At 42.0% G+C, this 23,977-nt stretch overlaps 2 protein-coding genes across 3 annotated transcripts in view; both read right to left on the bottom strand.

Annotated features, from left to right (window-relative positions):
• HDHD2 (haloacid dehalogenase like hydrolase domain containing 2) overlaps window positions 1-1,170 on the bottom strand; it is a 36,532-nt gene extending 35,362 nt beyond the window's left edge. The window contains exon 1 of one of the 2 annotated variants that reach the window (XM_028524343.2): window positions 1,033-1,170. The gene's annotated coding sequence lies outside the window, so the exon portion shown is untranslated. Of the gene's footprint in view, window positions 1-993 lie in introns of both variants that reach the window. The other variant, XM_036010242.1, reaches the window with a different exon arrangement.
• A 3,377-nt stretch (window positions 1,171-4,547) lies between these two features.
• IER3IP1 (immediate early response 3 interacting protein 1) lies at window positions 4,548-11,027 on the bottom strand. The gene is made up of 3 exons (XM_028524345.2): window positions 10,835-11,027; window positions 6,471-6,572; window positions 4,548-5,572 (listed from the first exon to the last, which is right to left on the bottom strand). The coding sequence occupies exons 1-3, from the start codon at window positions 10,923-10,925 to the stop codon at window positions 5,517-5,519; spliced, it is 249 nt and encodes an 82-aa protein (XP_028380146.1). The 5' UTR covers window positions 10,926-11,027; the 3' UTR covers window positions 4,548-5,516.
• Between the last annotated feature and the right edge of the window lie 12,950 nt (window positions 11,028-23,977).

The following is a 23,977-nucleotide window of genomic DNA, read 5'->3' as shown; positions in this document are numbered from 1 at the left end:
CTGTTCAGAGCATGCCCCTTAGAACCCCCTGTGGGGGGTAGGGGATTCTCTTTTCTTCCCAACATGGTTTGGGTAGGAAAGTCTGGAACCACTGTATGCACTCAATAAATGATATTACCCAGTTACTCCCCAATTTCTGCAGGATAAAGCCTGAACAATGAACACTGGTTTACCTTTCCGACTCATTTATCTATACTCCCACCCCAAAGGAGATGTAGGGCAAAAGTCCTGTACTTGACCTTCCTCATCGCTGGACTTTCGTCCGGGACCATTTTTGCTCCCTGAATCCTACCACTCCTGCCCCCTACATCCTCTTCTCTGGCCAACTCCTTCAGCCTTTGGGTCTGAGATAAGTATCATTTCCTCTGGCATTCCCGAATCCAACTCCTTTTCTCCCAGGGCTGAGCCAGATAGCCCGGGTGCTCTCATTGTTAAACTTATCACTGTCCCAACTGTTAAGCTCCGTGGGGGAAAGGGCTGTGTTGCCTTTTCCACTGTACTACTTAGCGCTCAATAAAGACTTCTGAGTTACTGAACTTAGGAATCTCCGTCTCTAGGATTCCTAGAACAAGAACCTTTCAGTGCTAAACAGCGATTCCCGCCATCTACCAGTGGGGAGGGGACAGAAAGGCCGGTCACTGCCCTCTCTTCCAGCTCACGCTCCAAGGCCTGGCAAACGCCTGACGGACTGGAAGAGAAGCCAGTTTCGAATACAGCCCTGGACCACGTCCCGAGGAACCACCACCTCTGACTCGCGATAGAACCGGAGTAATGGTAGGCAGCGCGCACCCTGGGGCCGGCGGAAACACCTCGTGCACGCCTCCGCGCACGCACGCCAGCGCCGCGGCCCAGGGGGCGGTCACCTCGCGGAAGGGTGTGACAGTCCTCCCAGAACGAGCGCTTCTGTAGGTCCAAGTTCCACGAGGGGGGCTGGCCTAGGGACGCAAACAGGCCCCCAAATCCCGGGTCCTCTCACAAAGAAATGCAACCCACAGACAAGCGGTAGTCGGCAGTCCCAGAGCGGCTCCTCACCCTGCTCCGCTTGCAGTCCTCAGCAAAGGACCCCCTAACAGTAAAGTCAGCACAGCCGCCCCGTCCACGGAGTCCTGGCCGCGGGTCCACAGCGCCCCGGGCTCCTGCCGAAAGGACGCCGGAAGTTGGACCCGGGTCTGCACCGGAAATCCCGCCTCTCATTCTCTATCTCCGCCTAGTCCACCCAGGGTTCCTTGCCAAACTCCGATATACAGTACCGGGTCTAGTCCTGCCTCTTCGCCACCGTCAGGACCGCAAGGAGTTGTTTTTGAGGTCCAGTCTTCAATGGTGTGGCCTGCTGAGCCAGACAGGTTGCAAGAGGAAATACAAAAACCTCTGCTTTTGCTCAGTAGCTGTTTCCCATGCCGCAGCACCACGGTCGATCCAAGTTTTGAGTAACTTTGCTGCAACCCTCTCCATCACTTCCCCATTTTGAGAGGTAACTCAGAAGTTACCTCCTAGGTAACTTTCCTTGAAACACCCAATCTCTGAGGTCATTTTCTGCATTGCTACTTGAACAGCTTCTGGCACTTACTGCTATTAACCACTACCTCAGGTAGCATTCCTCTTTTCTGCATTAGCTATCCCAACACCTTACACTGCTGTTACCCACCCTGCCTCTCATTAGAGGGTGAGACCACAGGCCTTACCTAGCACCTCTAGTGAAGAAATATCTTGGGATAGAACCACCTCCCTCACTTCTCCCTTCCCACACACGTTGGGAGGCTCTGCTTGTCTCCCTTTGATTCAAATAAACCGAGGTTGGAGGTGGTCATCTTATGCATGCTCTGTGAAAGTGACTAAACGAAAAACTCCGGAGCAATCTGACATAATAGGATATACACTCTGGTTTACACATACGGGATCCTTTGACAAAACTGCTGCTCTTTGGAGACTGGAGCCTCATCAATCGACTGGAGACTCATTCGGCCAGAACACCAACATCCCTTCTGCCCAGTGCTGTGGTCAGCCATGTTGCAAGATATAGCCCTTTCTATTTCCTAGACTCCTGGGGACCTTTTGCTTTTCTGTGCACTGGGTTTAGAGGTTTTTTCTGATTCACATTTGTTAAGTCTTAAGTTTTCTATGTGAGTACCCACTTGGTTGAAGCGAACCTGTTCTTAAGTTTTCCCTTCAGAGCTAGGAGCCTGTTTTTGACCAGATTAAAACACCACTGAAGGATTTTAAGCAAGTGGGTACTATTAAGATATGAATTTTTTCCTAAATGCTTCCTCTGGCTGCAATATGGAGAGCAGGTGAGAGAGGTGCCCCAGTGTGAGACCTAGTCAGAAGGTACTGCAGAAGGTACTTGTAAGAGAGATGCTTAAACTGTGTAAAAACAAAAGCAAAAAGAGAAATTCAAGAGATTTTTAGGTGGTAAAATAGTTAGAAATTAGTGATAGATTGAGGGTAAGGGAGAAGAGGCATCAGACCTATTTATTAGGCTCCAGGTTTGGGCAATTGGATGGTATAACAGATGGTGTCATTCACTATGAGTTAAAATAATGAAAGGGGACTAATGGCTGGCTTCCTTCTCATCAAGACTCAAATGGCTTTGCTGCCAAGTGGCAAAATCAATAAAGGGATGGACCTCAAAATGGAGGGGCTGATATGGGAAAAAAAAAAAATGGGAGTGGTGATGTAAAGAAAGCAGTTTCTGCACTGAAACAAAAAGTAGAATTCCAAAACTTATCTTGATCATTAAGACCACTGGCCATTGCCCACTGTGTCCACAATGTTTTCACAGTATCTGACATCTCATGACCAGTCAAGCCGAGGAAAATTTTAGCAAAAAAGAATCCCATTGTGCATGACATCAAAATTTTATTATTGGTAGTAACTTTGAACTTGTAAGTCAATGGAAAAGTGATTTATTTTACCCAAAACATTTTACTTCAGATCATCTCTTTGGTTGAGGTCCATCTAGAATCAAAGCTTAGTGATCTGAGAGACATATATAAATCACCACTTTTACAGAAGCAGCAACTCAAAACTGAGGTCTTAGGAGTTTAAGTCATCTGATAAAAAGTTCTGCTTGGCATATTAGAAATATCCTGCCTCCTACTCTTTTTACTCAACTATATCGCTTTTCTCTAGTCATGTGGTTAGTGCATGAACATGCATGCACAAGTGACTACATGTACCTAAAGAGCCCAGATCCCTTTGCTTACTCTAAGCAGGGATTTTTAAGCTTGACAAGAGTAAAGTGGCAGTTGAACAACAGGCCTCTTGGCCTGGTCCCTGCTTCAACTAAAAATGGACCTGCTCTCATCTGTTTTAGATATTGGAGCATTATAATTCTGTTATTGCTCCTTTGAAAGTCTTGTTCTGCTATTAACAAAGTTTGAAAACCATTGTACTTGATAAGGATTAAGGTATAAGTTTGGTTAATTTTTATAGACTAGAGCCAAGATCCTTTACAACAAGTCAGAGGCATACATGTGCAGGTCAGAATACAAAGGACCATAAACATCTTGGATACATGAAGTCCAGATCACAAATTGTAAGCTCTGAGAATGGTTGAGGAGGATGTGGGCAGGCAAGCAGGGCAATTAATTACTGCCAACTAAGATACTATGGTTACTAAATCACAACTGCTCTGGGGAAACCGGGGTTAACCTGTGAAAGCTTGCAGGCCTCCCTGCAGGCACACTGAAGTCAGAAATGCTGGAGTGGCCTCCAGAGATGAAGCACTTTGATGTTCTTTCCTTTTCCCAGAACTGCGTTGCTACAGAACACTCTGATCCTGCCCCGCTCTGACTGCTGCCCAACTGAGGCGAACTTGGGCAGTGTGACACTAAGTGAGCATGAAAGTGTGCTGTTAACATCTTACACGAAAACGGCACCAGCACAAGGTCTCTTTTCTTTTTAAAATTCTGTATGGCTCATAGCTGTGCTTCTTTTGAATATGTCCAGTGGCTTAAACTCAGGCTCATGCACAAGCTCTTTGTAAAGCCAAAAGAACACTGCCTCTAAGTGCCAACTATGGTACCTCCATGAGCCAAGTAATCAACTATGAATCCCTGGTTCTTTTCTTTGGCTCAGCTACAAGCTCAAGGCTCAGAGATAATCCATCTCTAACTCAGGGATGGTCAACAGGCATCAAATACCTGCTCCAAAGTTTTAGAAGTAAATTAAGTCACAGAACAAAAGTTGCTCATGAGTCTCTGTGATATATATCAGCAATTCAACTCATTGAATAAAAAAATGGACTGTGTTTACTCATGAAATCTGTTTACAGCAAAGAACATATATAAGAAATGTTACAAACAAAATGAGATTAACTTCATTAACACTAACAAGTATATACTAAGATACAAAAACAAGTGTTTGACTTGGAAATTCAACTTTATTTATAAATGTCCTATAAACAAAGATGCTATTCCACCCCTTTAAAATATTATAACTGATAATTTCCATAGAAACCGTTTACAGTTTTAATCTTTCTGCATAAAACTGTATTATGGGATGAGTAAAATATAGGATGGTCTAAGACATAAAAACAAAACAAAACACCTATCCAGCATGAATGCCCTAGTGACAGATGGAAACAAGAACTAAGAATCACACCCCTTAATATACTACTCCAAGAATTGAAAACGTGATAATTTTGGGAGGCGTAAATGCTTCACAATAAAGTCTTCTTATAGTACAGTTTAGAACTGTGATTGTTTAGGATTGCTCTTGCAGGCTAATATTTACGCTGATTCCAAAATAATAAGTCATCGTAGTAAAAATGGCACAGACTTTTCTACTCAGATTTTTCCACCAATGAAAATATATAAATATTGATCTGGTCTCATCATTCAGGCCAATTAGTAAAAATAAGAAATGCATGAAAAGAATGTAAAACAAAAACACAATCACCATGCAACTATCTGACCTACAAAATTATAATTCTCCCTGAAGTCAGATTGTATTGGTCCTCGATAGTTACTGTAAATTTGAATTTTTCATAGCCAAGACAACAGACACAAAACATTTAACGAAAGAGTTCACAATAATATCACCCCAATTACCAGTTTATCAATTTATATGTAGTAATTACTTTTTTAAATTCTTTAAATTTTGTCTAGGAGAACCACTCTCCGAGCATCATAGCTAAGTCACAAGAAACTTCAAAAGTTAAAAAAAGTCATCCCTGAGAAGTGAGAGGAAAAGCTCTAAAAACACAGAAGCGACAGTCCTGCACCTTTGAACAATCTTTACCACACCATGTACTTTTATTAACAGTCGGCAACCGGGTGTATTCCAATCCTGGGGAGTTACTGCCTCTGATGATCTCGTCTTTTTGTAATGAAACTGTAAGTGCAAAATTAAAAAAAAAAAAAAGAAAAAGATAAATAGGGACTCTGGTTTTATCAGCTTTACATTTTTGTCAAGTCCAAGGACAGCCAGCTAAGACATGTATCTTCCAATGAAGGCCAAAGTAGGAACTTCTGCTGGCATCTCTTCTTCTGAGTCTCCATTTTCCCCATTGATCTTCACCCAAATAGTAAAAGTAATACAATTGCAACTGAGTTTATTACTATTAATGGCACTGCAAAAAAGAAAAAAAAAGTTTGTTATTATAAAGAAAATATCTGAAAAAACTAAGTCACAGTTACTAGCATCCAGGAAGGATGGAAGTACCTAATGTGTCATCATAAACATGCTGCCAATACTTGTAACAGGAACATTCAGACATCTGGATCGTAAGATTCAAAACTTAATTCAAAGGGGCTTGTGTGACTGGGAATAAAGGTCACAATGTTACAATTACACTAATATGTAAACACCTGTAGGTAGTGCTGGTGTAGCTCTTGGAACAGAGTACACTGAACCCAGGCAGAAATATTCATAGACCCATATGGCTGGCTATCAGTGACACCTGACATTAGAAATACATTGCAAAGAAGATTCCATAGTTTCATCACTAAATTAAGAATGAACTTATCATTCTATTCCAAGTTGTGATTAAAGCAGCCAAAAAAAGAGGAAGACAATGAAAATGAGAGAGAGAGAGAGCAAGCGGGCTGAGTTTTAATGGTTTTCAAGAAAAGGTTCTGAACTCTTCTTTATTGAGTTGCTCTAAATAGCTTCTAAGAGAATAGCAGATATGGGACCCTTATGGGACTCCATATAGCAGATATAGGACCCATACAGGACTCTAGATGACTTTACTACTTGGAAGCAACGGACTTCCAGAAGGCAAGAATATCAAGTCTTTTGACTTGGAGAGGTAACATACAAACAGATATACCACTGAGCAATCCATTGGCATCAACTGGCTTAAAAACAAGAAGCAAACTAAGAAAGAAACCAATAAATCGAGGTTAAAGACAAAAAAATTCCCCACCACAAAGACAGTAGATAGTATTCCCACTCAGAAGCTTTGCTACTTAAATCAAACCACAAAATTAAAACGTTAAGAGTACTTCACTAGTGTTTCTTCTTACCTCTCATTACGGTTCTTACAGATCGAATCAGGTTCATTAGCTGAGATTTAATTCCTGGCTCCTCTCCGAATCCGCCAATTCCCTGGTCTGTTCCCCAGCCAACTGCATAATATAAAAATGATTAGCTGTGTTAGAATTTATTATGCACTGGTCTTGCTCCCTCATTAGTCATTTTCTGAAAGATTATCCTGAGCCTTTATAGAAAGTCATACAACTCAAAAGTACAAACACTATTAAGTGAAATACTTTACAGTGTATTTTTTACTTTTGATAAGCAACAAAAACTCATTTCATTTCCACTTTGGTTTTATAAAATAAACTCCAGTCTAATAAATTATTCCACAGCATTTAATTCAGTAAAGATGACCAATGTAACACTGATTGTTTTCTTACTCCTTTAAACTAACAAAATTTTTCTCAAGTCAGAACTGAAAAAGCAGTGCCCAGTTGAGTAATAATTAGCTGAATTCAGAATTTATCAAACCTAACGTAATCACCAGTCTAAAGACATTGTAACTGAGACTCACTGTGTACATTACACGGGGAAAATTCTGACCTAGACGTGGTCATCGCCTGGTTGGGCCCTCGGAGTGCGCTCCATCACGTCAGCAGGGCACATCCTTTCCCCCCTTGCTCATCTTTTATTTCTCAGTCTTGAGGGGAGGAATTTAGCCCTCTGTGCCATTCCTGTTCTGTAAATGAGTCTTTTGCCTTCTTCTACATCATTTTCCTGATTTATAAATCATTATTTCTTTATCTTTACCTGCTAGTTCCTTTTTTTAACTGCCTGACACATTCTTCTGAAGACTTGCATGTCCTCATTTCTGCAGTGTGTCCTTCTCTTGTCCTCATTTCAGGTCTACCTGTCACATCTCCTATGACTACATTTTTAAAATCTCAAATGACTTAATTAATTCCTGACATGTTAACCCTTAAACCTGAAGATAGAGAACAAGTCTTTATTTTATACGAGTATTGGGAAAAAGATTTCACTTTGCTTAATGATTTTTTGTTTTGGCAGCCCCAGCCGACTAATACAGTTTCATATTTCTTTTTACCACTCATCCTTAGTATTGGACATAATACTTATCTGATTTTTAAAAAATGTATTTAAAAAAAACAGCTTTATTGAGATACAATTCACCTTCAAGGCCTTTATCCCAGGCTCAGTGAACTATTGGTATAATTATTTAAAAATATCTGTCCTACTGTAAGATATATGAGACAGAGACACTGTTACATCTTTTCAACCTAACATGTAGTGACTGCCCATTTGTTTGAAGGAATGAAGAAAAACTTCCTGCCAATGAATCTAAGAAATGCTTGCTTCTCCAGCTAATCACTCCTCCATTTTCTGTATTTCACTTTATTTTACTGAATTTATTGAGGTGACAACGATTCACAAAACCACACAGGTCACAAGTGTACAACTTAATAAAACATCATCCACACACTGCATCATGCACCCATCACCACGGTGCTTCCTTCTTTCTTATGCCTGAATATTTTGTTGGAGAGAGCTGCGTAGTTCTCACTGGCATTGCTGAGAGGTCCTCAAGCCTCTCCTATCTAAAAACAAAACAACCTCCACAAAACTCACCCTGGAATCCCCTTCCAGTCACCTTTTCCTCATTTCCTCCCACTTACTGATTCCCTTGCATAATCCTGCTGTCTCCATTGTGTCACTTTCCACCTCCTTCTCGACCCATTCCAATATGGATTTTACCTGTGGCTCAATTATTTTTTGTAAAACCACCAATGACCTTACTACCTTGAATCCTCAGGACATTTTTCAGTCCTGACCCTACTTGGCTTCTCAGAACATTCCACTGCTGTGCTATTCCGTCTTCACATGTTCCTTGCCTTCTGTGGAACCCCACTGCTCAGATTTTCCCATTTCTTTGTTTTACTCACTCATCAGTTTCTCCTATCACTCTTCCATCTATACCTGAACACTAACTACTGGAAGAGATTCAAGGACTATACTGGTCACCGATTCCCTTTGTACTCTTCTTTCCCTGAGCAATTTCTTCTTTTCATACGGCTTCATTTATCATTGTGCTTGACAAACTCAAAGTTCAACCTCCACTCTGGCTCTTGCTGTTTTACGGTTTTAAGTCCAACTGACTACTCCACACCTCCACTTGCATATCTCACAGACATAATCTCAAAACTTGGCATGTCCAAAACACATCTCATTCTCTTCACCTTCTTATCCACCACCATCACCACCACCCCTACTTTCCTCTGGCACTCTCTAACTCAGTAAAGGTACTACCCTTCGCTCAGTTGTTTGAGCCAGAAAACCAAGAGTGATCTTTGACTTTTTCCTTCCTTCCTCATTCTTAATGTCCAAACAATAAGTCTGTCTTTTCTACCTTTAAATATCTCCTGATTTATAAGTTTCCTAGGGCTCTGTAACAAAGCATCCCACACTAGGTGGCTCAACACAATAGAAATTTATTTTCTCACAATTCTGGAGTCCAAATACCCAAAATCAAGGTGTTGGTAGAAATGGTTTCTCCTGGGGGTTTAGCGGGACAATCTTGTCCACACCTGTCTCCCAGCTTCCTAAAGTTAACAGTACTCTTGGCATTGTTTGGCTTGTAGCTGCATCACTCCAGTCTCTGCCTTTCATGTGGCATGGCCTTCTTCCAACTGTGTGTCTCTGTATTTTTGTATCTCTCCTGACATGGACATCTCATTGGGTAGGGCCCATCCTATTCCAGTGTGACTTCTCTTAACTTGATTATACCTGCAGAGGCTCCATTTTCAAACAAGGTCACATTCACAGGTACCAAAGGTTAGCACTTACATCTTTTGGGGGGGACACAATCCAACCCGTAACATAATCCCTTCCACTTTTTGGTACATAATAGTGGGTGAAGAGATGGACTCTTGAGTCAGACTGCTAAGTGTCAATCCCAGATTTGCCACGTTCTGGTTGTGTGATCCTGGAAAAGTTACCTACTCTCTTTTGTGCTTCAGGTTCTCCATCTGTAAAGTGGGAATAAAACTATCTCATAAGGTTGCTGTCAGGGTTATACAAGTTAATATATGTAAACCACTTGATACAGACCCTGGTGCACAGTGTGAAGTGTTAGTTGTTATTAGTCTTGTTCTTACACCCACTTAGCTGATAGCATGCCACCATCCCTACCTGCCCTGTTTGGAATGGTGCTCCCCATCCACTCTTCTACCCTTCCACTCTGTTCTCCATACTGTAGCCAGGGGATCTTGCAAATAACACACATCTGATCATGCCACTGCCCTGCTTAAGACCTTCTTTTCACCTGCCCTACAGCTTTCTCACCCTCTCAACTTCTCCCACCCCCCACCTTCACCTGGGTAGGGTTTACTCACTGATCAGATTTGGGGTTGGACACATATCCTCCAAGAAGCTTTCACAGATTCACAGGCTGAAATTTCACTGCACTTCTTTTCTATTAATATTCTGTATCTTTGTTATTGTTACTTGTTCAGTTTTATTTACATTAACTTCCATGGGAAGGGCAGGGTGACTGCTGTAACCTCAGCTCTTATTACCCGAGCCTGGCACATAATTTATGCTCAATACAGCTCTTCTGCAGGAAAAAATAAATCAATTTGTCCATGGGTTTGAGTTTCAGCGATTCACATAGACATAACTGGTACAGTGTGGCAAGTGAGACACATAAACGCAGTAACCTGCCCCAATTTTGCCTCTTACAGCAAGAAGCAGCCTGCCCACGATGGCCTGGAGGCAGCTGCACCGTGAGGTCCCAGGGGCCTAATTTGTGTCTTCGTCTTTGTATGAGTCTAGCACAGTTCCTGGCACATCGCAGGCACCAAAAACTATGTGCTGAATAAACTTTCCTGGAATGTGGGTGGCTGGACGTCATGAAAATCCCAATACTGTCCCTTCCTTCTTAACCCCAAAGCCCAGGGAGCCCCATGGCCCTCCAGGAGTTCATTCCCCCAATTAGCTAGGCTCCAAATGAGCCACGCCCCTCCCTCTTCAGCTGAACACCCAGACCTTAGGTTTTTGGCCATTAAAAGCGATCGCAGAGAATTGCATTAAATTACTAAATGAAAGTATTCGCAAGCAGGGGCGTCCTGGCTCATCAGTATCCTCCTCATTCCCACCCCCAGGACCCGGGACACAGTGGGAGTCTGTTTAACGATCTTTATCCCGCTGTTGAGTTCAAACCTGGTGAAATGAAAGTGGCTCGGCTTTCCCCTGCAAGGAAAGGCCTCAAGAACCGGGCCCTCGGCCGCTCGGCGGTCCCGGCCCAGCTGGTCCCCTCACGCGGCCCGGCTCGGGTCTGCGCCCCCCGGGCTCTGCCGCCGCCGCCGCCTCAGCCCGGCCCCGCGGCCCCACTCACTGTTCTTGAGGAAACGCTCTTCATGCAGCACAGCGATGGCATTGACGCAGAGCAGGGCGGCCTGCAGTAGCGAGTACAGAGTAAAGGCCATGATCGCCGGGAGCCAGCCCGAGGCCCAACTGATTCGTCTGCAGCTACCGCCGTAGGGAACGTGGCACCACCTAGGCCGGCGGCCTCCTACGGCAGCCGAAGAGGACCAAAACGCACTTTCTGAGAAGCTCCACCCACAGCTGTCTAAGCCCCGCCCCACGCTAACCTCAGTAAGGCCGGTCCGCTTAGCTGTCTAGACAGGGCTATCCAACGCAAGAGCCACGCGTGACTGTTCAAAGCTTGAAATGTGGCTGGTCCGAATCGTGGTGCAGTAAGTGTAAAATGCACACTGGACTTCAAAGACTTAGGACGCAAACGAGAATGTAAAAATGTCCCCCCAAATTTAAAATGTTGATTATATGTTGAAATGATATTTTGAATGTATTAGATTAATAATTCATTGATTTTGTTTATTTCTATTTTTTAATGTGGCTGTGAGAACATTGATAATGGCATGTGAGGCTTGAATTATATTTCTATTGGACAGTGCTGTGCTAGATGCTCCCAAGAGCTATATGAGCTGTTAATATTCTTATTTTACAGATGAAGAAATGGATGCTTTGGCAAATGTTATCTTTTATTTAAAATAAAATAACTTATCTTAAAATTACTCAGTGAGGATCATTCTCTGCTTGATCAAACTCTAGCCAGACTCCTCTCAGCCCTCTATTAGATCTCAGCCTTGGCCTATAAAAACCACAGATGCTCAACACAGGATTTCATCCACTCTCCAATGCCCACATTACAAACATTTTTAAACAGCTCAAGGCTCTATACCTGCCTGAGGGAGCTTAAGGCTGCCAAAAAATTTCTAGCCATCAGCTGCAAATAGGCCCTTGACCTGCCCTGTTATCAGAGCACTTACCAAAAGGATTTAAAATTGTGAGTCCTTCCTTTGTCCTTTTGAGATGTATATGAATCTCCCATAATTCCAGGTGGCCTTTCTGAAGGGCCTGAAGGCCACAGTTTTTACAATGTACCCATATTGTGCCTTGTATGATGCATGATGCGCACCCATGTTTTTTGGCTCAAACTTCCAGGAAAAAACTTTCGTTTCAATTTTTTAATTCAATTCTTATTTATAGTTAGGTACGTGTTTTTTTGTATCGTAAGGGAATTTTAGCATTTATTTTTGAACATATTATGATACAAGAAATCTTATGTATTCTTCCCTCAAAAATTTGGGCAAAAAGTGGGTATTTTACATGGCAGCATATGATAATCATCAGGAAGGATGAAGCCTCTGTCTCAGTCTCTGGGAGAGCAGGATCCTAGCTGGTAATTGCCAGCCAACAGAGCTGGCCGAATCAACACTTAGTGTTTTTCACATACAACTTCTACTGAGCCTCTGCTCTCCTCCCTCTCCACTCGCTCATTCTCCCTTTAAAATGCCCAGTCACCTGTGTACAAATTGAAGTTGAGTTTAGTTCACACTTGGCCCTCTTCCTTATTGCAATAGCATATTGCTAATATACTGTCTTTACCCTTCTACTTGGCATCCCACTTTATCTTTGACAGGAGCAGTAAGAGTTGAGTCTGATCATATTAAATTTTAGATGTTAGCCCTGGCTGGCGTAGCTCAGTGGATTGAGCGTGGGCTGGGAACCAAAGTGTCCCAGGTTCCATTCCCAGCCAGGGCACATGCCTGGGTTGCAGGCCATGACCCCCAGCAACCGCACATTGATGTTTCTCTCTCTCTCTCTCTCTCTCTCTCTCTCTCTCCCTCCCTCCCTCCCTTCCCTCTCTAAAAATAAGTAAATAAAATATTAAAAAAAATTAAAACTATAAATTAAAAAAAAATTTTAGATGTTGTTGAGGGCAAGTAGGGTATGCAGAGCAACTAGCCGAGAGAGAGAGAGAGAGAGAGAGAGAGAGAGAGAGAGAGAGAGAGAGAGAGAATAATTAGTTAAACATCCAAGAAGAAATTAAGCTTAAATAGGTCAAACTAGTTAATGCCTACAGGGCAAAAAAGATGTATCGTTTCCCACTGATGTCCATAAACACTATCTCCAAAATTGGCCCTATGTAACTCAGGTAGGGAGAGTCCCAGGGAGATAAGTGAAGATAAGATAACCAAAATAACAGGATGCCACACATCCTCCAGTTTTTCAAGGCCCACAGAACTCTAGACACTGGTGATAGAGATGGAGAAGGAAGGTTGCTCCTGTAAGCAGACAGCAAGCACTCCAGGATTTATCTCTTCACTGGGGTGGGGGGACAGAGGAGACGCCTGTGGGGCCTTGTTTGGAAGCTTTGGCTGAGCAGTGAATCCTAAATTTACTGAGGACAGGAATAAAGGCCGGTAACTGGAGATTGTGGAGATGGGTGGACTGGAGGTGGGACTATGGATTCCCACAGTCACCCCTTTGTGCCACCTGCCACTGGGTTACACCTTACACATCCAGTTCTTTTACTGTTGAAAGAAATAGGTTAACTAACCTCTCTGGCCTCTGTTACTTCATCTATAAAATTAGATGATTATGATCTCAAGGCTCCTTCAGTCCCCAGAGTCTCTAGATCTAGCAAAAGCAGCTTAAAAATATTAGATGGTCTAAGTACTACACTGCGTTAGCTAATTCATTACTTTTCAAAAACCCAGGCTTCCAGCCTAAGCTGATAACAGCAGATTATATCCTTTAAAAAAATTGTTCTTCCCACGTTCTTACTTCCAAAGATATTCAAAAGCCCAGAATCTTAAAATATGTTTTAGAAATAGTTTTCTCAGGTTTTTCAAAATCGCCCCTAAACAAAGAAGAGGGTAAAATACATATTCTGCATTTTAGCAGCTTGGACAAAAAAGACTGGCTATGGCCTGTTTAAAATTAGAACTTGCTGTTTGGTGCCAAGTTTTTGATACTTTTTCATACATTCATGTTAGATGTCCTGTCAGACACTATGGTCGAGGATGGAACATTCTCCAAGGTCAAATGCAGATGTCTCCTTATCATTTGCTTCTTCAAGTTTTGTTTTGCTTTTTTCACTTCAGACTGTTGGATGGCACACTTGGGCGTCTAGGAACATCTTGCCACAGACGTTCTTTGTAACTAGTGATATGGAGTCAGTGTCTTCATTCCTTTGACAGGAATCAATGAATGGGTGCCTTCAGTAAAGTTTCTTTAGGCAAGGGTGAGCGATGGTTAGGATTGGTCCCTAATTAGATGTGGGAGCCCTTTAAAGTTAAAATGCCCCAGTTTTTGGACTTATAAGAGATTGCATATTGAACTCAAATTTTTACCTTTCTCTGTATCGATGCCTTTGTCTTATTATTTTACCGAGCCTTCCTTGACTTTGGGTTCAGTTATATGACTTGATTTGCCCAGCAGAATAAGGAGGAAGTGATGTTGTGCCAGCTCTGAGCCAGGATCTTAAAAGGCTGTATATGCTTCTGTGATCTTTCTTGTGCCTCTGAAACTGAGCAGAGGTGGGTAGGAGTGGGGGAACACGTCTGGCTAGACCTCAGGTTCTAGGATAAGGATTAGAGACAGCTACAGCAAAACCAAATGACCCCCATTCAAGCCCAGCCCAGATTAGCGAATCCTCATCCAACCACAGATCTATGAGAATAAATGATTGCTGTTTTAAACCTGAAGCAACAGATCTCTATCTACAGTCACTCTCTTGATGATCTAATTTATTCTAATGGCTTAAAAACATTTACATACTCTAAAAAACCCAAAATTTATATCTCTTACCCAGAACCCACCCATGAATTCTTGGTTGATATTTCCAACTGACTATCACTTCAGTGTCTAAATGATATCTCAAATTTACCTTGCCCCAAACCGAATTCCTGATTTCCCTCTGAAAGCTGTGTGTCCTGCAGTCATCCCACTGAAGTTCATGGCCACTCCATCCTTCCAGGGGGTCCAGGCAAATCCTTGGGTTGTCCTTGTCTCTATCTCTTTCTCTCACAACTTGTGTACAATCTATCAGTAAACTCTTTTGGCTTAAAACATGTATTCAGCTCTGGCTGGTGTGGCTCAGTGGATTGAGTGCTGACCTGCAAATCGAAAGGTTGCCAGTTGGATTCCCAGTCAGGGCACATGCCTGGGTTGTGGACCAGGTCCCCCCCAGGAGGGGGAAAGGGAGAGGCAACCACACATTGATGTTTCTCCCTCTCTCTTTCTCCCTTTCTTCCCCACTATCTAAAAATAAATAAATAAAATCTTTAAAAAATGTTTTTAAAAATCCTATTAAAAAACCCATCTGTTCAGCCCTGGCTGGCGTAGCTCAGTGGATTGAGTGCGGGCTGCGAACAAAGTGATTGAGCGCAGGTTTGATTCCCAGCCAGGGTACATGCCTGGGTTGCAGGCCATGACCCCCAGCAACCGCACACTGATCTTTCTCTCTCTCTCTCTCTCTCTCTCTCTCTCTCTCTCTCTCCCCTTCCCTTCCCTCTCTAAAAAATAGATAAATAAAATCTTAAAAAAACAAAAAACAAAACCCATCTGTTCAAATCTGACCACTACTCACCTTCTCTACATTCAAGCCCCAGTCCGCAGATTAATGTAATACTTCCTAACAGGTCTCTATGGTCCCGTCTTTATCTCTCCGCAGTTTATTCTCCCCAGAGCAGCCCAAGTACTTCTTCTAAATCCAAGAAAGCAATGCAGTTTGTTTGTTGAGAAAACTGGGTCATTTATCTTATAGAACTTTCCACACTATCAGATTTTGCAAATTGCATCCCGGTGGTCTCGGCTGACCTAAACACTGCACACAATACCACAATCTTCTGTAAAAAGTGAAAACACTTGCTGATTGAAGGAAACAGTCACTATTTAAACTGACTAAAACCTTTTATTAACTCAATGGAAAATATCAGGTATGTGGTAAAGAAAAAATTTCAGAAGTTAAATCTTAGAATAATTCTTCAATAAACGTGTTGTCAGCTCTTTCTGCTCATATTTTAAAATTTCAGCATTTTTATTCTTGCATTCATTGATAGTAGTTCATTAAGGTAAGGATGATGCATGTTATTTATTAAAAATTTAGACTCACCTTGAAGGATGGTAAAAATAGAGTACTGGTTTTAAACATTTTTATCCTAATATAGTTTAATAGGTATATTTATCTTGTTGTCTGTGTCTGAGATATGAATCAATGATGACTGAGGTATGTTTGCTTTCAATCCTGCTATTTACAATGGCAACTTTGAGCTTAAATGGGTTTATGGCAGCAGAATTCAGCCAAATGGGTTCTATTTGAGGTAAGCATTGGACCAAAATAGGAAAATCCCACAAGAAGAGCCTCATTCATGTTTATGGATTCATACAAGCTATTCCTGGTATGAAACTCAAATGAAGCCATTTGAAAGTTGAAAGCTTGTGCATTATGAAATGATTCTGGAAATAGGGCTATTGGAAATGGAAAGTTTCTTTAAAAAATAAAAATGAGTCACTGTACCTATTTTTATACAGATTAATTTTGAATGGCTACATATATCTGACTGTTTTTTTTAATACCATCTGAGTAAAAGGTGAATAAAAACTAGAGATACAGCTTTCTCAAATGCATATCATTCCTTCATTCATGCGTTTATTTGTTCATTCTTTTACTCAAGGAGAATTTATTGAACTTCTAAGATGTGCCTTACATTATGCAAGGGTTCAGGTGAGGTGCAGTAGGTTAAACACAAATAATAATTAGACATGCTCCTGCTCTGATGAAAATTATCAACTAGTAAGAAAGATGTCCCTGGCTGGGTACCCAGTGGGTTAGGGCATTGTCCTGATACACCAAGGTTGTGGGTTTGGTCTCTGTTCAGGGCACATACAAGAAGCAGCCAATGAGTGCCTAAATAAGTGGAACAATGAATCCATGTCTCCCCTACCTCCCCTCTCCCCTTCCTCTCTCTCTCATGTCAATTTATATATATACACGCCATAGATTGATTTCAAGGAGTTACAAAGTAGTAACGCTCCATGATTAGAAGAAAGGGAAAGTATGAACAAATGATCATTTAGAACAGGGTCTCTCAAACTTGGCTGATCACCAGAATTGCCTGGAAGTTCTTAAATACACATACTTTTCTTCTAGTTCAAGATGGTGTATCAAGTACATGTATTTGTTTTTAAAAATTAAATACATTTCTTTTTTTAACCCTCACCTGCAGATATGTTTATTGATTTGAGAGAGAGAGAGAGAGAGAGAGAGAGAGACAGTTTTTTTCCCCCCTAAGGTTATGAAAGGAAATACTTTGGACCTAAAGTTCTATAGCCAATCAAATTATTAATGGTAAGGTTAAAATCAAGATTTCAAAAACAAAGGCCAAACTAACATTCTGAACAAAAATCATTTTTCAAAAAAAATGTATAAATGTGCAAAGGCTCAGTTTTTGCCGAGTCAACCAACATATATTTATTGAGTACCCATTTTGGCATTATTTTAGGCAATTGAGATACAACAATACACATGATGATCCCTGCCCTTAAGAAACTTATATTCTAATGGAAATAAGTTTCATGCATCCTTTTTGAAAAGTTATTTGAAGATGTACTCCAGCAATGCGTTGGCAGAAAGCAAGAAGTTATAAGAAATGGAACTAGTCAATGAAAAGAATCTAAGACGAGAGAGGTTGGCCGCCCTCCTCAAAAGCACTGATTCAAAAGAGAACAAGAAGTAAATGCGCCCCATGAAGAATCTCTTATAGAAAAAAGGAATAAAAATAGATTCCATGTAATAGATAAAATGATCATCAACTAGAAGATAGAAGTAATATGGTATGGTAGCAATTATGAATGTTCAGCAATATCCCATTCAATTCTGCCTGGGTCCGCAAAATGTCCACATTTCTCAGTGTTCCCTACAGTTAGGTGGGGCTGCATGATTCAGTTCTGGCCAGTGAAATGTGAGTTACATTTTCAGGCCAAGGCAGTTAAGAAACAGTGAATTTTTATTTGATCTTTCTTCCCTTTGTAAGGGAAGGGGCCTAATAGAGAACTCCAAAGATCTCAGGGTTGTCAGAACCACAGCATGGAAGGAAACTTTTCTCCTGATCCACAGTGGATGGTGATATGATCATCAAATAAACTTTTAGAACGTTGAGCCACTGACTGACTGAGACTTGGGGTTTTATTTGTTACTGCAGCATTTCTTAATCTGTCTTAACTACAAATATGATAAAAGAGAAAGGAAGGAAGGAAGGAAGGAAGGAAGGAAGGAAGGAAGGAAGGAAGGAAAGAAAAGGTACCTTCTTCCTTCAATAAGAAACAAGAAATATAATTAGGACTCAACAAAATAAAATGCTCATAATAAATTCATGATTCAATAAAAGTCAAGATAAATGTGGTCATATGTGAAGGCAGAAGCCAGGTTCCAAGGAGCAAATGAATCTATGAAGAATCAAGAAGAAAGAATTGGAAAGGACAGGAAGGATAAAAAGGGCAGCAGCTTAAGAAGAAGGCAAAGTTCAAGAACGACTATGTGGCACTTATTCATAAATCCAGGGACACTGTACAACCACTCACCAGAGTCATTTTCTGATGTTGGTGGAATTAACCTACTTTGGATCTGGAGCAAAGCTACATGATACATGGAGCTTGTAAAGTCAAGAAGCATCTGTATGTGTAAGCAGAAGACAGATAGAGATTCTGAACTGGAGGAGTAGCAGGTAAGGAGGAATGATGATAATGAATAAGTGTGGCTCAGAAAGAAGATTAGCTTGGTTGGCCACATTTCTGTATATTGATCCTTCCCCAAGTTTTGAGAGTTCTCTGAAAACCTGTGCACAGTTTACAGTATTTAAGACATCCAAGTCATCTGCGTTAGAAAACACTTAGGGAGCAGCTGCATTTATCCAGCCAAACGCAGTGCAGTGTAGAAATGGGACTATTCCTGCCCTAAAGGAGTTTCCTGTCTCGCTGGGCCCATGTGAGATAGAGAGAGCAATAAGAAACCCAAGGCAGCATATAGGAAGGGCCAAGTGACTGGTGCAGAAAGTCAAGTACCCGTACAGGGCTTAGAGGAGGGAGAAAATCTGGGGTTTGGAAAGCCAGGGCCAGGGATGGACTTGGGCTGCTGAATCTTGAGGGTTGGGCAGAGCTTAGAAAAGAAGAGAGGAAGGAGAAATGGTGTCAGCAAGGGCAAGAGGATAGGCATTGGGGGCTAACAAAAGGAAAAAATTCTGCTACGAGAGGGCACATGTAGCGTGGCTCTGAATTGTACAGGGCCTTGATGACAGGAAAGGGTTTGGGGGTTATTTTGTAGACCAGCGATTTTCAACAGGTGTGCCACAAACATTTTTAAAAACATGCCACACCACCCTGGCTGGCGTAGCTCAGTGGATTGAGCGCAGGTTTGATTCCCAGTCAAAGTACATGCCTGGGTTGTAGGCCATGACCCCCAGCAACCGCACATTGGTGTTTCTCTCTCTCTCTATCTCCCGCCCTTCCCTCTCTAAAAATAAATAAATAAAATCTTTTAAAAAGTCCAGAAATATACTTGTGTTAATTAAAAAAAAAACATGCCATACCTGACTATTTAGTCAGGGGCACTGACCTCTTTTCCTTCAGATTGTCAAATAAAAAGATGACAACAGCCAACACAACAATAGCCATCCAGTGTGCATGAATCAAAATTATACCCATTTTTTTGTCAGATTGGCAAAAATATATTGTTTAGTGTGCTGCAGAATTTCAGTAATTAGTTTGTGTGGGCTGTGAGGTGGAAAGGGTTGAAAGCCACTGTTGTAGACAATAGGTAGCGTCAAAAATTTCCAAGATGAACATGGTGGTACAAACCCTTATATCGTATTTATTTTTCTAGTATCAGTTTTTAAGCTTCCAGCTATGTGCAAACACCGTGTCAATTCAGTTTGGTTCTGGGGCAGCCACAGGGTCAATTAGCCTCGGCTTATTGAGAGTTAGGAATAAAAAGTCCTGTTCTAGAAGATGGAACACCCATCTGTTGTTGCCAAGAGTTTTCTTTCCTTATTCCTTAATGTTACAGGAAGGAAGCCTCTTAGGAGTTCTGAGAATTAATTAGTATCTCCTAAGGGACTTTCTTATGTCTGTTGTTACTCATGGAGTGGATCAAAGAAAAAAATCTGTCTTTGCAAACATGACCTTACTAACCTTTGTTGCATCAACCTCATATACTCGGGAAAGATGAGGGGTGAGTGGGTAGGGAAACCAAAGTATAGTAGGAAGGGTGCCTACAGACATTAGAAAGTCTCCGGGGACCGGTTTTATTGTGGAGTAGCTTTCCTTTTTCTAGGTAATATGCAAACTGCGTAGTTCTTTGCCAACAGGCTTTTCCTTTGAAGTCACAATAGCCATAGGTTCAAATTCCTGGTTTGCCACTCATGAGCTGAGTGACTTAACTCCTTCAAGTTTTAATTAAATAGTTAAACAGTTCTGCCTCATAGGGTTGTTAGATGAAATAATGCATTAAGACATTAGCACAATGTAATCACTCAATGAAAGTTGGCTGCTGTTATTATTATTGGCTGCCAAGTAATTGGATTGATGGTTGTGCCATATAAATAGAGGGATGAGAAAGCAACTACATAGAAAATCAGTTTCACCAGTGATGGCTTCGTCCTTAATTCAAACAGTATTTAACCATGTTTTAAAAGCACACAATTTGGGGGAAATGTTGATTCTTTATAAAGTCAATCTCTGGGGAGCCATAAAAGCTATTTTAATCACTACAACTAATTACAAGGAAGTATAAATCAATAAACTTTGCTAAATGGTCTAAAATATAATAAAGAAAACCATCATTAACAATCATCCAGGAAGCCACTGTCTTTAATAGTGAGATGATGTAAAAGTTGGATGAGAAGAATGAGTTTTATTATGTGAAAACTCCAGACATTACCAATGCTTTCAGGGAAATTCTTAATTTAGTAGAGAATTGTGGCTTTTCACGATGATTATTTACTTTATGGAACATAAGTTTATTACTTCTAAATTACATGTGTATTAGACCTGTGATGGAAATAAGTGGCCATTTGCAGAAAGATTCTCTGCTCTTAGTGTTTTTCAGATCCTTTCTCAGTTGAAAACCAGCCCTCCTGCCATTCCTACTCCTGAAACTGTAACACTGTTACTCCTGAGCCCAAATCAAGACTGCAGTCAAGCTGCATGTGGAAAGCCCTGGATTTCTTTTCCTGGTCCTGCGTGGTGGTTACTGACCCAAGTCCAGGAGTCCCACAACTGTCACCTGAGCCCTCAAGAGCTAGCAGCTTGACACTGCCTAAGTCAAGCTCTTTTGAAGTGACCTCCCTGCAAGTTCCACATATTTCCACCTACATCTCCTTCACCAGAAAGAACATAGTCATGGGGCCACATCCGCTGCCAGCAAGCCTGGGAATGCAGTCCTTTACCTAGGTGCACTGCCCTCTGAGAATGGATACCATTGGACATTCACTAGCAACTTGCCATACATAGTCATCTGAAACCAAATGAAGAGTCAACATTCTTTGAGAGAGCATGTAAAGTAGTCACAGTGGAATGACCTTCCCTTATGATTGGCTCAAATAAAATAAATGAGATCCACTTACTCATTCAACAAAAAATGTGTAGTTACTATTTGCCAGGGACTGTGTGCAGCACTAGGGAGATGGTAGCGAGCTGAAGCAAACATCCCCAGTCCTCATAACATTTTTAGTGCGCACCTTCCTACGACAGGGAGTGAATGAATGATTACAAACTGTGGTGTGGGTTGTCTATGAGGCGCCTTGTAAATGGTCAGAATTGAACTTTGTGTGCTCAGCTCAGTAGGGAGAGACAAAGCAGCTCTCTTCATTCGTCCTGGAGTCAGCTGGAAGTGCCCCATTCAATGGTGGCTACACATCCTTAGCACGCAGATGGTGTTCCTCTTCTCTGCCCTTCCCCACTGCTGGCCAAGGCTGTCTTAAATAACAGAGGTCCTATCTGCTCAACCATATCCCCTGTAGCTAGGAGAGCGTTCTCCCTGGCTACAGTGATTGCTCAATCTAAGGAACCTGGGATGCAGTGTCCCACTCTCCTTGCCTCTGGCAAATAGATGAGCAATTACTCAAGGCATTCTGAGGATCAAAAGCATTAGTCTGAAATGTTTAGTCTATCCCTATAGGAAATGCCAGGATTTCTGTTTTGATTTGCTAGGGCCCTTTCTGATCTTATAATTTCATCTGGAGCTAAAATGAAGAATTTTATTTGCATTGCCCGTATTCTTCATTAGCTAATGGTTGGGTTGACCTTGAAGTTCTGACATGATAAAATAGTCAAAGGAAAGAGCACAGTGTTTTTTTCTGCTGTCATTTTGTGGAGCCAAGGGTTATTTGTCCTTCTGAAGAGTGGCTTTATTTTTAGCCCCACGCAGTGCTTTAGATGGATGTCCTGTCTGTTTCTACAAGGCAGCTCAGGTAACCCAATCATATCCAAGAATTTTAGCGACAAATTCTTTCTGTTCCAACTTAGAATCATCAAGCATTGCTAGAGAAGAGAGATTCACTCCCCTTAACGAGAAAAACATATGGGTAAACAACGTATCCATACCACATGTTGGATTTTCTTGACTCTTTTTATCTGGAGCTTTGGGTTTTGCTGTATAATTTCACGGTTGCACGGAGGACTGTTAAGCTCTGGTGCTGGTACGGAGTGGACTCAGTCTGATAAAAGACCTCAAATTATGGGGAAACTCTAAGGTTGTGAGAATAAGGACAATAGGAGTCTCCTGGTGCCCAGGGAAAGATGTGCAGCTGGGCTCCTGGAGTTTAGGTGGATAATTGGAAGGAACTGGCATGGTTTCGGCATTCTCATTAGCAGAGGTCAGTGGTCTTCCACACTGAGCTTGGCCATGAACTCATTTCAGAGCCGTGCCACAGTTAATAACTCCAGGCACGCAGGCACACTCGCCAAGTTACCTGGTTCTTATTTCCCATATGCTACAAGATCATTTGCTGACTTGGGCACTATAACTCTGAGCCATTAAAAATTGTGATTGGAAAGAAAAGAATGACATTTCAAGGCTTGTTGACACTGCCAGTTAAGGCAGCTACAAGGCAAAGACCCCCCACTTCTCCCTTGGGAATCTCTACCCGAGGTGCTGCTCTCGTTCCGAGAAGCTGCCTGGTCCCTGCGTTTGCACTGGGTCCTGCAGAAAATGACTTCGGCTGTTCCTTGGGGGCTGCTCAGGAAGCCGGGTTTGTGTCCTCCCAGATGATTTTCTCTCATCTCTGGTATTACCGGCTTCACATAGAAAGCTAAGGACGCTGGGCTTCTATCACTATATGAAATTTAAAATACACAGGAGAAAATGATCCATCATTCAACTTCACTGTCCAGTTACATGCCCCACTGTCACCACCAACACCCCCCAACCCCCGCCAAGCACAGCTGCCAGTTTCAGAATTTGTGACATATCGGAAGGGCTATGTGAGCCCCCTGCCCAGACCCAGGCCCCCCCTGGAGGGATATTTCGGAGAGAACATTCTGCCCCCTCCAGGGTCAGCTGCAGTGTCTCCAGATTCCTTTTGACTAGTCATCATTGAGAACCTATCGTCAGGTGCTGGGACTCGGTTTACATCTCTTCTGTGACCTGGCTTCCATTCCTCATAGGCTAGGAAGAAAATCACTGTGAGTATCCCTCCTTAGATTTCTTAATATGGCAGTGAGGGATAAGAAAATTTATCTCAAGGATAAATTGTGATGCTTTTTAGGATAATTCATAATCATGGAGATAACCATCTCCTCCATGATTATGGAAGAAAGTATCAAATATCCTGGTGATACATTTTAAACCTCTTTTGAAATCCGTTGAGGGATGCCATTGGCGAGATGCCTCTTTGGTTAGGATGGTCTGGGCCACCTCAGGCCAGGAGGCCATCCACAGTAGACTCCGTGCAACCCAGCACTCCCTGAACAAGCCTGGCCCCAAAGGGGTCGCCAGGTCAGGCCCTTCTATCTCTCTGCAAGGCAGAAATTCTGAAAGGTGGAATTTTTGACATGATCTCACTCACTTTGACTCAATGCCACAGCAAGGAGGAAGGCACAACATGAACTCCATCCCCAACAGGGCAGAAGACCTAGCAGGAAGTGAGAGCAGTCCTTTACCTCTGTGGATCCC

This window comes from Phyllostomus discolor, chromosome 9 (assembly GCF_004126475.2).
Source record: "Phyllostomus discolor isolate MPI-MPIP mPhyDis1 chromosome 9, mPhyDis1.pri.v3, whole genome shotgun sequence".
Lineage (NCBI taxonomy): Eukaryota > Metazoa > Chordata > Mammalia > Chiroptera > Phyllostomidae > Phyllostomus > Phyllostomus discolor.
This window is presented reverse-complemented; position numbering and strand designations above follow the sequence as displayed.

What these genes read in the sequence shown, in the direction of transcription:
- IER3IP1 (XM_028524345.2), bottom strand. Translation starts at nt 10,925, where the DNA reads ATGGCCTTTACTCTGTACTCGCTACTGCAGGCCGCCCTGCTCTGCGTC. An exon ending in AGAGCGTTTCCTCAAGAACA is followed by an intron (nt 6,573 to 10,834) that starts GTGAGTGGGGCC and finishes TATATTATGCAG; the next exon opens with TTGGCTGGGGAACAGACCAG. An exon ending in TGTAAGAACCGTAATGAGAG is followed by an intron (nt 5,573 to 6,470) that starts GTAAGAAGAAAC and finishes TCTTTTTTGCAG; the next exon opens with TGCCATTAATAGTAATAAAC.